General features: G+C 60.2%; 2 protein-coding genes across 6 annotated transcripts in view; one reads left to right on the top strand and one right to left on the bottom strand.

The window, feature by feature from the left end:
- The window catches only part of APC2 (APC regulator of WNT signaling pathway 2), a 24,844-nt gene extending 16,678 nt beyond the window's left edge, over positions 1-8,166 (top strand). For all 5 annotated transcript variants that reach the window (XM_027970200.3, XM_027970198.3, XM_027970199.3 and 2 more), the window contains one exon: positions 1,119-8,166. In XM_027970200.3, coding sequence (XP_027826001.2) covers positions 1,119-6,027 — 4,909 coding nt within the window. In that variant the 3' untranslated portion in view covers positions 6,028-8,166. The remainder of the gene's footprint in view (positions 1-1,118) is intronic.
- Positions 8,126-13,075, bottom strand: C5H19orf25 (chromosome 5 C19orf25 homolog). Its single transcript, XM_004008780.5, has 2 exons — positions 12,729-13,075; positions 8,126-9,558 (listed from the first exon to the last, which is right to left on the bottom strand). The coding sequence occupies exons 1-2, from the start codon at positions 12,856-12,858 to the stop codon at positions 9,332-9,334; spliced, it is 357 nt and encodes a 118-aa protein (XP_004008829.1). The 5' UTR covers positions 12,859-13,075; the 3' UTR covers positions 8,126-9,331.

Below are 13,075 nucleotides of genomic sequence, written 5' to 3' on the forward strand. Positions count from 1 at the left end.
GGATAAGTAAATGTGTTAGTCACTCAGCTGTGTCCAACTCTTTGCAATCCCATGGAGTATAGACCTCCAGGCTCCTCTGTCCATGGAGTTTTGCAAGCAAGAATATTGGAGTGGGTTGCCATTCATGTCTCCAATTAGATGGGATATACTCGTGCTAACGATCTTACCCCAGTAGAGAATTCCCTGGCGTGCAGTGGTTAGGACTTGGTGCTTTCATTACCAAGGGCCCAGGTTCATTCATCCCTGGTGGGGAAAATAAGATCTCACAAGTCATGGAGTGGACAGGAAAAAAAAAAGTCTTATCAAGCAAAATAAAACATTTTATCTACTACTAATGCTAATAATAAATAGAAACAAACAGAAATCTCTAGTATAGGTATATAATGAGATATACCGCTGCTAAGTCGCTTCAGTCCTGTCCGACTCTGTGCGACCCCATAGACAGCAGCCCACCAGGCTCCCCTGTCCCCGGGATTCTCCAGGCAAGAACACTGGAGTGGGTTGCCATTTCCTTCTCCAATGCATTAAAGTGAAAAGTGAAAGTGAAGTCGCTCAGTCGTGTCCGACTCTCTGAGATCCCATGGACTGCAGCCTACCAGGCTCCTCCAACCATGGGATTTTCCAGGCAAGAGTACTGGAGTGGGGTGCCATTTCCTTCTCCGTGAGATATACTACACACTGCTATATGTAAAATAACAAGGACCTACTGTATAGCACAGCGAATTCCACTCAACCTAGTAGATGTGAAAAGAATCTGAGAAAGAATGTATAAAGGTATAACAGAACCACTTTGCTGTACGTCTAAAAATAACAAAATTGTAAGTCAACTATACTCCATTATAGAATAAAAATTTTAATAGTTAACTAAATTTCATTTTAAACAAATATTATTAAAGAATTAATAGTACTGTTTAATAGTTTGATATTAATAAAAGCTTTGGCACAAGTATATCCCATCCACTGTTTGGGATACACTTACACTAAGAATTTAGCCTTGTTTTTGAAATTCAAAGTTACCTGGGCATCTTCTGTTTGGATTTGCCCCATCCGGCCGCAGAGGGTGGTGGGCGGTGTCCAGGTTGGGCGGGGCCTGACGCGCTGCGCCCCGCCTCCCGCAGGCAGGTGCTGCGAGACCACAATTGCCTGCAGACGCTGCTGCAGCATCTGACGTCGCACAGCCTGACCATAGTGAGCAATGCGTGCGGCACGCTCTGGAACCTGTCGGCCCGCAGCCCTCGAGACCAGGAGCTGCTGTGGGACCTGGGCGCCGTGGGCATGCTGCGGAACCTGGTACACTCCAAGCACAAGATGATCGCCATGGGCAGCGCCGCCGCGCTGCGCAACCTGCTGGCTCACCGGCCTGCCAAGTACCAGCCAGCGGCCACCGCGGTCTCCCCGGGCTCCTGCGCGCCCAGCCTGTATGTGCGCAAACAGCGCGCACTGGAGGCCGAGCTGGACACACGGCACCTGGCGCAGGCGCTTGACCACCTGGAGAAGCAGGGCCTGCCGGAGGCCGAGGCCGCCTCCAAGAAGCCCCTCCCGCCCCTACGCCACCTGGACGGCCTGGCGCAGGACTACGCCTCTGACTCGGGCTGTTTTGACGACGACGATGCGCCCTCCCTGGCTGCTGCTGCCACTGCCACAGAGCCCGCCAGCCCCGCAGTGCTCTCCCTCTTCCTGGGCAGCCCCTTCCTGCAGGGCCAGGCGCTGGCCCGAGCCCCGCCCACCCGCCGAGGAGGCCTGGAGGTGGAGAAGGAGGCCGGTGGGGAGGCAGCCGTGGCAGCTAGGGCCAAGGCCAAGCTGGCGCTAGCAGTGGCTCGCATCGACAGGCTGGTAGAGGACATCTCGGCCCTGCACACTTCATCTGACGACAGCTTCAGCCTCAGCTCCGGGGACCCTGGCCAGGAGGCCCCGAGAGAAGGCCGTGCCCAATCCTGCTCACCTTGCAGGGGGCCTGAGGGGGGACGGCGGGAAGTGGGCAGCAGCCGGGCTCACCCACTGCTGCGACTCAAGGCAGCCCACGCCAGCCTTTCCAATGACAGTCTCAACAGCGGTAGCACCAGTGATGGGCACTGTCCTCGTGAACACTCACGGCCCTGCTCGCTGGCTGCTCTGGCTGAGCACCGAGAGGGGCCCCCACGTGGTCAGGCGCGGCCCAGCCAGCTTGACCTCAGCCTGCCCAGTGGCCAGGCTGAGCCTGAGGCCCGGGATGCCAAGGCCACAGATGCCCATGTGCGTACCATCAAGTTGTCGCCCACCTACCAGCACGTGCCGCTGTTGGAGGGCACCACTAGGGTGGGTGTGGGGTCCCTGGCCCCTGGGGCCCGAAAACAGGCCTGGCTGTCCACGGAGGGCCTGAGCAGTGTGCCTGAGAAGCTAATGGTTGAGAAGGCACCCCTCTGCCTGTCCCGCTGCAGCTCGCTGTCCTCGCTGTCCTCAGCTGGCCGCCCGGGGCCCAGTGAGGCTGGGGACCTAGACGAGAGCGACTCATCTCTGGAAGGGCTGGAGGAGTCTGGCCCTGGTGAGGCAGAGCTGGATGGGGCCTGGCGGGGCCCAGGGACCGCCTCCCTGCCCATGGCCATCCCAGCGCCCCAGAGGGGTCGGGGCCTGGGGGTGGAGGATGCCACGCCGTCCAGCTCCTCTGAGAACTGTGTGCAGGAGACACCGCTGGTGCTGAGCCGCTGCAGCTCAGTCAGTTCACTGGGCAGCTTCGAGAGTCCATCCATTGCCAGCTCCATCCCCAGTGACCCGTGCAGCGGGCTGGGCAGTGGCACAGTCAGCCCCAGTGAGCTGCCTGATAGCCCCGGGCAAACCATGCCGCCGAGCCGCAGCAAGACACCGCCACTGGCTCCAGCACCACCGGGCGAGCGGGAGGCCACCCAGTTCAGCCTTCAGTGGGAGAGTTATGTGAAGCGCTTCCTGGACATCGCCGACTGCCGGGAGCGCTGCCGGCTGCCCTCCGAGCTGGATGCAGGCAGCGTGCGTTTCACTGTGGAGAAGCCCGACGAGAACTTTTCATGTGCCTCCAGCCTCAGCGCATTGGCCCTGCACGAGCTCTATGTGCAGAAGGACGTGGAGCTGCGGTTACTGCCCCCTGCCTGCCCAGAGCGCGGCAGTGGGGGAGGCGGAGGCCCGGGGCACCGCCGACGGGACGAGGCCAGTGGCTGTCTGGAAGGGCCAGCGTCCACCGATCAGGAGCTGGAGCTGCTGCGCGAGTGCCTGGGTGGGGCCGTGCCTGCCCGGCTCCGCAAGGTGGCCTCAGCACTGGTGCCTGGCCGCCGTGCGCTGCCCGTGCCGGTGTACATGCTGGTGCCTGCCCCGGCCCATGAGGATGACTCCTGCACTGACTCAGCCGAGGGCACTCCAGTCAACTTCTCCAGCACCGCTTCCCTCAGTGACGAGACCCTGCAGGGACCCCCCAAGGATGGTAGGCGTTTGGATGGGCAGAAACCCGCAGGTCATGCCGCCTCCACTAGGCAGTCTGCTGGGCAGCGGCACAGGGTGGGGGGCATGGGCCGGAGCACAGAGCAGCCCCAGGGGGCTGGCAGGAGCCTGGCAGGGCTAGAGCTGCCCCTCCGCCGGCCCCCGAGCGCCTGCAGGGATACTGACAGCTCCCGCCCAGGCCGGGAGCATGGGGACGGGGCTCTGCAGTCTCTGTGCCTCACAACGCCCACCGAGGAGGCTGTGTACTGTTTCTATGGCAATGACTCGGATGAGGAGCCGGCCACGGCGGTGGCAGCAGCACCCCCACGGCGTGCATCCGCGATCCCCCGGGCGGTAAAGAGGGAGCGCCCGGCTGGTGCCAGGAAGGAGGTGCAGGCTGTGCCCAAGGCTGCACCCAAGGCAGCACCACCCACCCGGGCCCAGCCCAGCCTCATTGCAGATGAGACACCACCGTGCTACTCCCTGAGCTCCTCCGCCAGCTCCCTCAGCGAACCTGAGCCCTCTGAGTGCATGGCCAGTCGGGCCCGGGTCCACAAGCCAGGGCTCACCAAGGACCTGGTCTCCGGGGGCAGGAAGGATGGCTCCCTCAGCCCGCGGGCCGAGGCAGAGCTGCTCCGGCGCTGCATCGGCTCAGCCTTGCCCAGGCGCCAGCCCCAGGTGTCTGGCCCAAGGCGCCGCCCACCCCGAGAGGCCCAGCCAAAGGAGCATGCAGCAGAGGGGCCCTGGGAGCGCGGTGAGGAGGCAACCAGCTCAGACCATGCCTCAGACCTGGACAGCATCGAGTGGCGTGCCATCCAGGAGGGCGCCAATTCTGTTGCCACATGGTTGCACCAGGCCGCAGCGGCGGCCGCCCGCGAGGCCTCCTCAGAGTCTGATTCCGTTCTGTCCTTTGCAACAGGGCAGTCTGTGGGTTCCACCCTGCAGCCCACCCTGCATAGGAAGGGGTGTCGGCCAAGGGCAGAGCGCCAGGCGAGTGGTGCCCTGCGGCCAGAGAAACCAGAAGGGGCCCTCACCCAACGCAGCAGTGGGCCAGAGAAGCCGCGTAGCACTCAGAAGGCCCCAAATGGGGTGCCAGCAGTGCTCCGGGGACATACAGTGATCTACATGCCCAGCCCCGCCACCCGGGCACAGCCCAGAGGTGCCCCTGGTTCCCGCATTGTGGCGAGAAAGATGGGAGCGCCCAGCCCCGTGCAGCCAGCGGCCCCCACTAAAGCCCCCAGCCTAGGGCAGCAGCGGTCTAGGAGCCTGCACCGGCCTGGCAAGATCTCAGAGCTGTCAACGCTCAGCCCCCCGCAGAGAAGTGCCACACCACCAGCCCGCCTTGCGAAGACCCTGTTGTCAAGCTCCTCTCAGACCTCACCGGCCTCCCAGCCTCTGCCCAGGAGGTCACCCCCTGCTGCCCAGCCTGCAGGGCCCCTGCCTGGCCCCAAGGCCTCCCCAGTGCCCAAGACTCCAGCAAGGGCCCTGCTGGCCAAGCAGCACAAGACGCAGAAGTCACCCGTGAGGATCCCCTTCATGCAGAGGCCCGCCAGGCGGGGGCCGCCGCCCTTGGCTAGGGCAGCCCCGGAGCCAGGCCCCAGGGGCCGGGTGGGCACAGAAGGCGGCCCTGCAGCCCGAGGGGGCCGCCTGGGCCTGGTGCGCGTGGCCTCCGCCCGCTCCAGCGGCAGCGAATCCTCCGACCGCTCGGGTTTCCGGCGGCAGCTGACCTTTATCAAGGAGTCGCCGGGCCTGCTGCGCCGCCGACGCTCTGAACTGTCCGCACCCGAAGCCACCAACCCGACCACCCAGGCTGCCTCGCCCTGCCGCGGCCGGCCCACACTACCCGCTGTCTTCCTCTGCTCCTCGCGCTGTGATGAGCTGCGGGCAGGCTCCCGGCAGGCCCCGGCCCCTCAGCGGGCCCACGCGGCCCGGCCCCGCCCCAGCGAGCGGCAGCCTCGGCGCACTAGCTCCGAGAGCCCGTCCCGCCTGCCCGTCCGCACGCCGGCCGCCGGGCCCGAGACGGTCAAGCGCTACGCCTCCCTGCCCCATATCAGCGTGGCCCGCAGACCGGATGCCACCAGCCCCGAACCTGCGGCGGACGCCACACGCCGCAGCAGCGCAGGAGAGGCCGGGCCGCTGCCTAGGGTGGCCGCGCCGGGCACCACGTGGCGCCGCATCCGGGACGAGGACGTCCCGCACATCCTGCGGAGCACGCTGCCTGCCCGCGCCCTACCGCTGCTGGGCTCCCCTCCCGAGGACGGCCCAGCCGGCCCGCCGCAGCGCAAGACCAGCGACGCCGTGGTCCAGACTGAGGACTTCGCGGCTGCGAAGATCAACTCCAGCACGTCCCCGAGCATGGAAAGCAGGGCGCCCCCCCAGGCCACGGCCAGCGGCCCCACCTCCCTTCTTGGCAGCGACGTGGATGGGCCGCCCGCTAAGGCGCCCGCCCCCACCCCCTTCGTCCCCGCCAGCCGGCACGGCTCCCCCAGCCGCTCTGCCCGCGTCCCCCCTTTCAACTACGTGCCCAGCCCCATGGTGGCGGCCACCGCTGACTCCGCCGTGGAGAAGGCCCCCACCCCCGTCCCCACCAGCCTTCTGGAATAGTGGCCAGGACTGGACTTCCAGAGCATCTTCTCCTGGCCCAGGGCCGTCTGGCTGCCCCGAGGGTGGTCCCAGGACCCGCCTGCCACCCCCCCCAGGGCCCCGCCTTCCAAGCCTCACCCCTGCCCACACGGGCCTCGCACTCACGTGTAGACGCTTGCTTTTGAGCCGAGGAGGCTTTGGGAGGAAAGGGAGCTGCGGGCTGGAGCGCGCGTCACCGCAAGGGGGCGCCCACGAGGCCCCGGCGCCCACGCGGAGACCATCCTCCTGGCTGGGGCCGTCCTCAGCGGTGCCCTTCTGGGTTCCTGGCCCTGCCGGGCCCGGCATTAGCACCGCACTTGCTCCCTCCGGGGAACGCATGGTGGTGGGGGCGGGAATGACAGTGCCTGTCGAAGTGGGGACGGGGCTGGGAGGGTAGCGGCAGCAGGAGCCTGCCAGCCGGGGGGCGGTGGCGGCTGCGCACGCGCAGGAGAAAGCCTGTAATTACGGGTAGGGCCGGGTAATTGGTTAACTACGGCTTAGCTGGTTTGTTTGCCGTCTCGGCCTCAGCTGGCGGCGTGCGGGAGGGACGTATCTGCGCCCTACCGAAAGGCCGCCCCAACCCCAGACAGAGACGCGCAGGGATCCTGGAGCACCCCGAAACTGGTCGGGGGCGCTGGGGACACAGGGCGTCCCTGCAGCCCTCGTAAGAAACCAGGAGAGGCAGGCCGTGGCTGAGGAGAACGAGAAACGGAGGGGAGGCCGGAGCCTAGCTACCGCCCAGTAGCCAGGCCTGGACCACGGGACCCGGACCGCGCTCTGCAGGAAGTGGTCCCCGCGGGCGCCTGCCCGGTCCCAGGTCTTTGCCTTTTCACCGAGTCTCCGTTTCCCTGGATCTGCGGGCTCCGTGGGGCGTGGCCTCCTCCTGGGGGCCAGCACACCTGCCCGAATAGCCCATCCCTCTTCCTTGAGGAGGCCGGCTTTCAGCCGCCCTAAGGATCTGCAGTCACACCGCTCTGCCGAACTGCTCTGGAGGCCGGGGACAGTGTGCCGGTTCCTGTCCCTTCTCTGGCAGGAGGGGAGCAGAGCCAGGTAGAGAGGACGTGCGGAAGGAGCCCTGCTTCTGCCCCCGTCGGACGCTGTGCTGCCGCTCATTAAGACACACACGCTGTGCCATCTCGTCCGGCAGGCCAGAGCTCGGCTTGAAGGCCAGGAGCGGAAGCAGGACGCAGGAACGGCTGCACCACTCCTCCTGGGGAGAGCGAGCCTGAGAAAGCGGTGGGGACTGAGCTGGCGCTAGAACAGCCACTGCTGACCCTGAGGCCCCTCTCCAGGGCCGATAAGACACCTTTGCAGTTGCTCCCATCCTGTCAGTAGCCAGAAAGGGAGGGGGGAGTGGCCTTCTGAGCTCCTTCTCAAACGTGGGGGCTGCAGAATGCTGCATCCCATCATCACAAAGGAGCCACCCCTGGAAATGGGGGAATGCTGCCAGCTTGCCAAGCAGTGCGGGCCTGGAGTGGAAGCTCCCGTACTGAGTCCCAGGCTGTGCTCTGGCAACTGTGTGCCTGCTTCCCCATGTGGGCCGTGGGAATTCCCAGAGCTACCTCTGGGTTGAGCAGGTCGGCTGCCATGACTGGTGGCAGAGGACCCTCCTGGCTGGCTGTCCCTTGCCATTCTCTCCACAGGCAGGGGCAGGGTCTGAGCTATCCCATCCTGTCCAGCGGCCACCCTGCCACCTCCATCCATCACAGCAGCGGTCCATGCAGCCGTTGGGCTAGTGGGAGCCCGAGGCTTCCTGGAGGAGGCAGTGCTGACCACTGATGGACAATCAGCCTGAGGCCAGAGCTTGGAGGAACAAAGTCCAAGGACTCCAAACACTCTGTGAAGCCCTGACCAAGAGACACAGGGCACCCAGGCCAGACCTCGGCCCGGAGCAGATGGACACTGCGAGCTGGGTGCTGACTTTGAGGCACTACCTCACCACGCTGCCGCAGCCTGAGCCTGATTGTCTTGGCTTGTCCCCCTCCCCGCCGTCTCCATGCCAGGTGCCGCAGGACACCTGTAAATACGTACAGCCCCCACCTGTAAAGCCATCACCTGGCGGAAGGAGGCTGCAGAGCCAGGCATTTCACTGCACCTTTAATAAACAGCTGTTGAATCGCGCTCCAACTGGCTGTGCCTTAGTCTCCAGAGGGGTGAGGCAGGGTGGGGGTCAGGAGGGGGCTTTCCAGGCCTTCCATCCGGGTCCATGTGCTGCCTGTATAGCCTTGCTCCCCACAACCAAGTGTACTCGAGGTTGACACAAGGGTTTGTTGTGTGCAAGAGTGCCCTCCCTTGGATGAAGAGGCTGCTCAGGGTCCACTGCTTCTACTGGCACCGCATCCATGCTTTCTCAACACCTGGGCCCCCAAGTTTCCAGTTTTAGGGTCTCTAGGCGTGAAGCAGACACCTTTTCCTCCTGGGATATGTGAGGTCTCCTTTGTCTGCTGTGCGGGGTCCCAGCGCCACCCTGAGCTTTTGGAGGGGCCCATGGGGGGGACTGTCGTCGGAGGTACTCAGTGGGCTCATCACCTCCCACTGGTCTGCTGCTCTGGTCTTCAGGGGACTGGCTTCTTAGGGTGAAAGCCCTTTTCACGGTCCTCACCTGGCCCACCGCCCACCTGTCTGCAGGTGAAGGTGGAAGGAGGGAGGGCACTGGGTGAGAGCTGGGGCGGGGACTGACTACCAAGCCCTCTCACAGTACCCTCATGTGACTGCATTCCACAGGTGACAGACAGACGAGAGCCTGCCCTGGGGGAGCGCCCAGGCCCAAGATGGGGTGCCAGGGACCCCGAGAGGTGGCACTCACCCTGAGAGCTACTGCTCCTCATACAACCAGAGCCACCATGGGCTGGGGAGGACACTGAACACCCCCACACTCTTCTGGAACCTCTGGGGCCCCCCCAATTCACATGGAGATGGCAGAACCAGAGGGGTAGGTCCCACCTGCTCAGTCTGATTGGTCAGTGAAGCAGGGTCGCCAGAGGAAGGGAGGGGAAGATGGATTGACGGCCCTGGGCCCCGAGTCTTGAAGGAAGTCCAGTCTGGGCTCCTCAGGGCAAGAGGCCTGTGCACAACCCGGATCCCATCCTCAGGGAGGGGTCTATGCCCAGTGGGACCCCACACTGACTGGGCAGGCCGTGTCCCCTGGCATCTCTGGGTGCCAGGGCATGTCTAGGCCGCAGAACAGAGAGCCAGAAACCTGCTTCTGGGACCCAGGGGCCAGGTGTCAGGTGAGGTGTGCCAGGCCAGATGCTGAGTGGAGGACTCAAGGTTCCGGTGGGCCAGGTTATCCCAAGGAGGCGGCTGCCGTGCCGGGCAGAGCCACTTGGCCCACCTGGCTGATGTCCCGCTCCAGCTCCTTGCCCGCCTGCTGCAGGTCTGCACGCTTCTGTTCCAACTGGGCACCCGCCTGCTGCAGCCGCTGGTTCATGGCCACATAGATCCGGCTCTGGAAGTAGAGCTGCTCTCGCTGGGCTTCGGCGTCCTCGGCCCGCCCAGAGGGGCTCAGGGGGTCTGTAGATAGGACACGGCAGCATCACTGCCCGTTAACCAGAGGACTCAGTTTATCCTCCAGAGAAAACAATGGACTGGAGGGGACAGGTCACAGGAAATGCTGGACTCCACTGACCCACAGTCCCTCCAAGGGGTGGGCCCTGGCTCCTGGAAAGGGCTCTGACCCTGATCACGAAGCAGACTGGCTCTCACCAGCACTCTGAGCACTCAGGGAGATGGGAAGAGGCCAGGATGCACATTTCCCAGTGACCACACTTCCTAAAGGGTACAGGAGAAGGGGGGAGTCAGGGCAGAAAAGGCACAGACTCCAGGGTCACATGGACACACATCAAGGTCCTCCTTGCTCTGCCTGGTCCCCCTGTCCACAAACTGGCCAGAAGCTCTGCATTTGATTGCAGATCACTTTATCACCTGGTGGGAAAGGCCAGACAGTGCAGGTGCACACAGAGGCAGACACAGGCCGGCAGGGGCAGCCCCTGCTCCCTGAATGGCCCCAGCACTGGCCACGCCTCATGGCCCCAACCTCCAAGTGCTGGGGACCTAGGCCTGTGAGCCTTAAGCTGGGGCTCAAGCAGCCGCCAAAAACCCAGCTGTGGGCTGTGGATAAATAGGTGCTGCGGTTCCTCAGGCGGCCCCATCCAACACGTTCCAGGTGACAGAAACGTCCCCAGCTGAGCCCCCCAGCACAGCAGCAACAAGGGTTTCCTGAGCCTGTAAAATGTGGCCATGTGCAGCAAAGAACAGAATTTTTACTGTTACTTAATTTAAAAACAAATTGTCCCACAGCCACATGTAAGTCAATGACGTTAGAACACTCTCTCATACCCTACACAAAAAAACCCAGAATGGCTTAAAGGCTTAAATATAAGACATGACACCATAAAACTCCTAGAGGAGACCACAGGTATAACATTCTGTGACATGGATCTTACCTATGCTTTCTTAGGTCCGTCTCCCAAGGCAACAGAAATAGAAGCAAAAATAAACAAATAGGACCTAATCAAACTCACAGGCTTTTGCCCAGCAAAGGAAACCAACAGCCTATAGACTGGGAGAAAATAATTGCAAATGATGTGACTGACCAAGGCTTGACTTCCAAAATATACAAACAGCTCATTCAACTCAATATCAACAAACAAAACAACCCAGTTGAAAAATGGGCTGAAGACCTACATAGACATTTCTCCAAAGAAGACATACAGATGGTCAAGAATCACATGAAAAAATGCTCAGCATCACTCATTATCAGAGAAAGGCAAGTCAAAACTACAATGAGGTACCACCTCCTACAGGTCAGTATGGCCATCATTAAAAACTGTACAAATAAGGACTTCCCTGGTAGTCCACTGGCTAAGACGCCATGCTCCTAATGCACGGGGCCAAGGTTCAAACCCTGGTCAGGGAACTAGATCCCACATGCTGCAACTAAGAGTTCACATGACACAACAAAGACCTGGCACAGCCAAATAAAATAAATATTAAAAAAAAAAAAAAACCTCTACAAATAAACAAATGCTGGAGAGGGTGTAGAGAACAGTAAACACTCCTACACTGTTGGTGGGAATATAAGCTACTGCAGCCACTGTGAAAACAGCACAGAAGTTCCTCAAAAAACTAAAAACAGAGGTACCATATGATTCAGCAATCCCACTCCTGTGCAAATATATTCAGATGAAACCACAATTCAAAAAAAACATGCACCCCAATGTTCACAGCAGCACTAGTTACAACAGCCAAGACATGGAGGCAAGCTAAACGTCCACTGACAGATAAATGGATAGAGGAATAAAAAGGGTACGGTAAGAAAAAAAAAAGGATATGGTGTATATATACACAATGGATTACTACTCAGCAGTGAAAAAGCACAATATTGTCACTTGCAGCAACATGGATCCAACTAGCGATTACCATACTAAATGAAGTAAGTCAGAAAAAGACAAATACTGTATGATATCACTTATATGCGGAATCTAAATATAATGCAAATGAACTTATCTATGAAACAGAAACAGACTCAGACCTAGGAAAAGACTTGTGGTTGCCAAGGGGGAGGGACAGCAAGAAAATCAATCCTGAATATTCACTGGAAGGACTGATGCTGAACCTCCAACACTTTGGCCACCTGATGTAAAGAGCTGACTCACTGGAAAAGACTCTGATGCTGGGAAAGATTTCGAGCAAGAGGAGAAAGGAGCAACAGAGGATCAGATGGTTGGATGGCATTACCAACTCAACGGACATGAGTTTAAGCAAACTCCGGGAGATGGTGAAGGATAGGGAAGCCTGGCGTGCTGCAGTCGATGAGGTCACAAAGAGTTGGACACGACTGAGCGGCTGAACAACACACACAGAGGGCATGGGGGATGGTGGAAAGAATGGGAGTTTTGGATAACCATATGCAAACTATTACGTACAGAATGGATTAACAACAAGGTCCTGCTGTATAGTGCAGGATTTTCAATATCCTGTGATAAACTATAATGGAAAAGAATGAGTATGTGTAACTCTACTATGAAACAGAAATTAACACTGTAAACCAACTATACTTTAATTAAAAAAAAAAAAGTCACAAAGACGAACCCCCCGAAAAAATCCCAACGTGTTTCTCACCTTCTGACATCCCACAAGCCTCATACTAATCCTCTCTATCCACTAGAATGGCCTGAGGACAGGCACTTTCATCCCCCCCACCTCCCCGAGCCTTGGCTGTACCATGTGGTATGTAGGATCTTAGTTCCCCGACCGGGGATTGAACCCATGCCCCCTGAAGTGGAATCGCAGAGTCCTAAGCATTGGACGGACAGGGAAGTCCCAGGGACTTTCAACGTTCAGGTCTCACCTCACCACCTCAGTGATTAGAATAGAACCTGGCCCATAAGAGGTTCTCAATAAGGCTGAACGAATAAACGAACCTCATAGAGAACACAGTATTCAGACTACAACTGTATGTCGGCCCCTGCAATCAATGTTCTCCGTTTATCTTCTGAACAAGGGGTGGACACCCTTTCTCTGCAAAAGGCCAGACCTAAGTATTTTGGGCACTGTAGGGCCAGACAGTCTCTGTCCTGACCATTTAACTCTGCTAGTGCGTCTCAAAAGCAGCCAGGTGCTTCCCTTCTCGCTGGGGTCTCGGGACCGCCCTTCCCCTGCATGGCCTGGGCTCCCCCTACCTTCCCGGGCCAGTGCGGTGAACACGGGGTCCTCGGCGGGAGCCCCCCGCACGTCCTCCAGGATCTGCTCTACCGTGGGGGGCGCCGGGCGGGTGGGCAGCACCACGCGCTTCTTGGCCTTGGAGCCCATCCCTGCAGGCTGGAGAAAAGAGCGTTGACCGCGCAGTTCCTGGCGCCCTGCTCCGGAGTCCCGCTCCCGGCGAAGCCGGCCCTGCCTCGTTCCTCCCAAGGCAGAACAGCACGCGGTCTGGGGCTTCAGTGTCCGGCTCCACTCAAGACAAGTTTCCAGCAGAAGCTCCACCTGGCAGCGGGTACTCAGCCGCCACAGCTGCCGAGAGGCCACTTCC

Source organism: Ovis aries, chromosome 5, assembly GCF_016772045.2.
Source record: "Ovis aries strain OAR_USU_Benz2616 breed Rambouillet chromosome 5, ARS-UI_Ramb_v3.0, whole genome shotgun sequence".
Classification (NCBI taxonomy): domain Eukaryota; kingdom Metazoa; phylum Chordata; class Mammalia; order Artiodactyla; family Bovidae; genus Ovis; species Ovis aries.

Excerpts from the sequence above, each read along its gene's own strand:
- C5H19orf25 (XM_004008780.5), bottom strand. The coding sequence starts at position 12,858 with ATGGGCTCCAAGGCCAAGAAGCGCGTGGTGCTGCCCACCCGCCCGGCG. Across the intron at positions 9,559-12,728 it reads CACCGCACTGGCCCGGGAAG|ACCCCCTGAGCCCCTCTGGG; the intron begins GTAGGGGGAGCC and ends TCCTATCTACAG.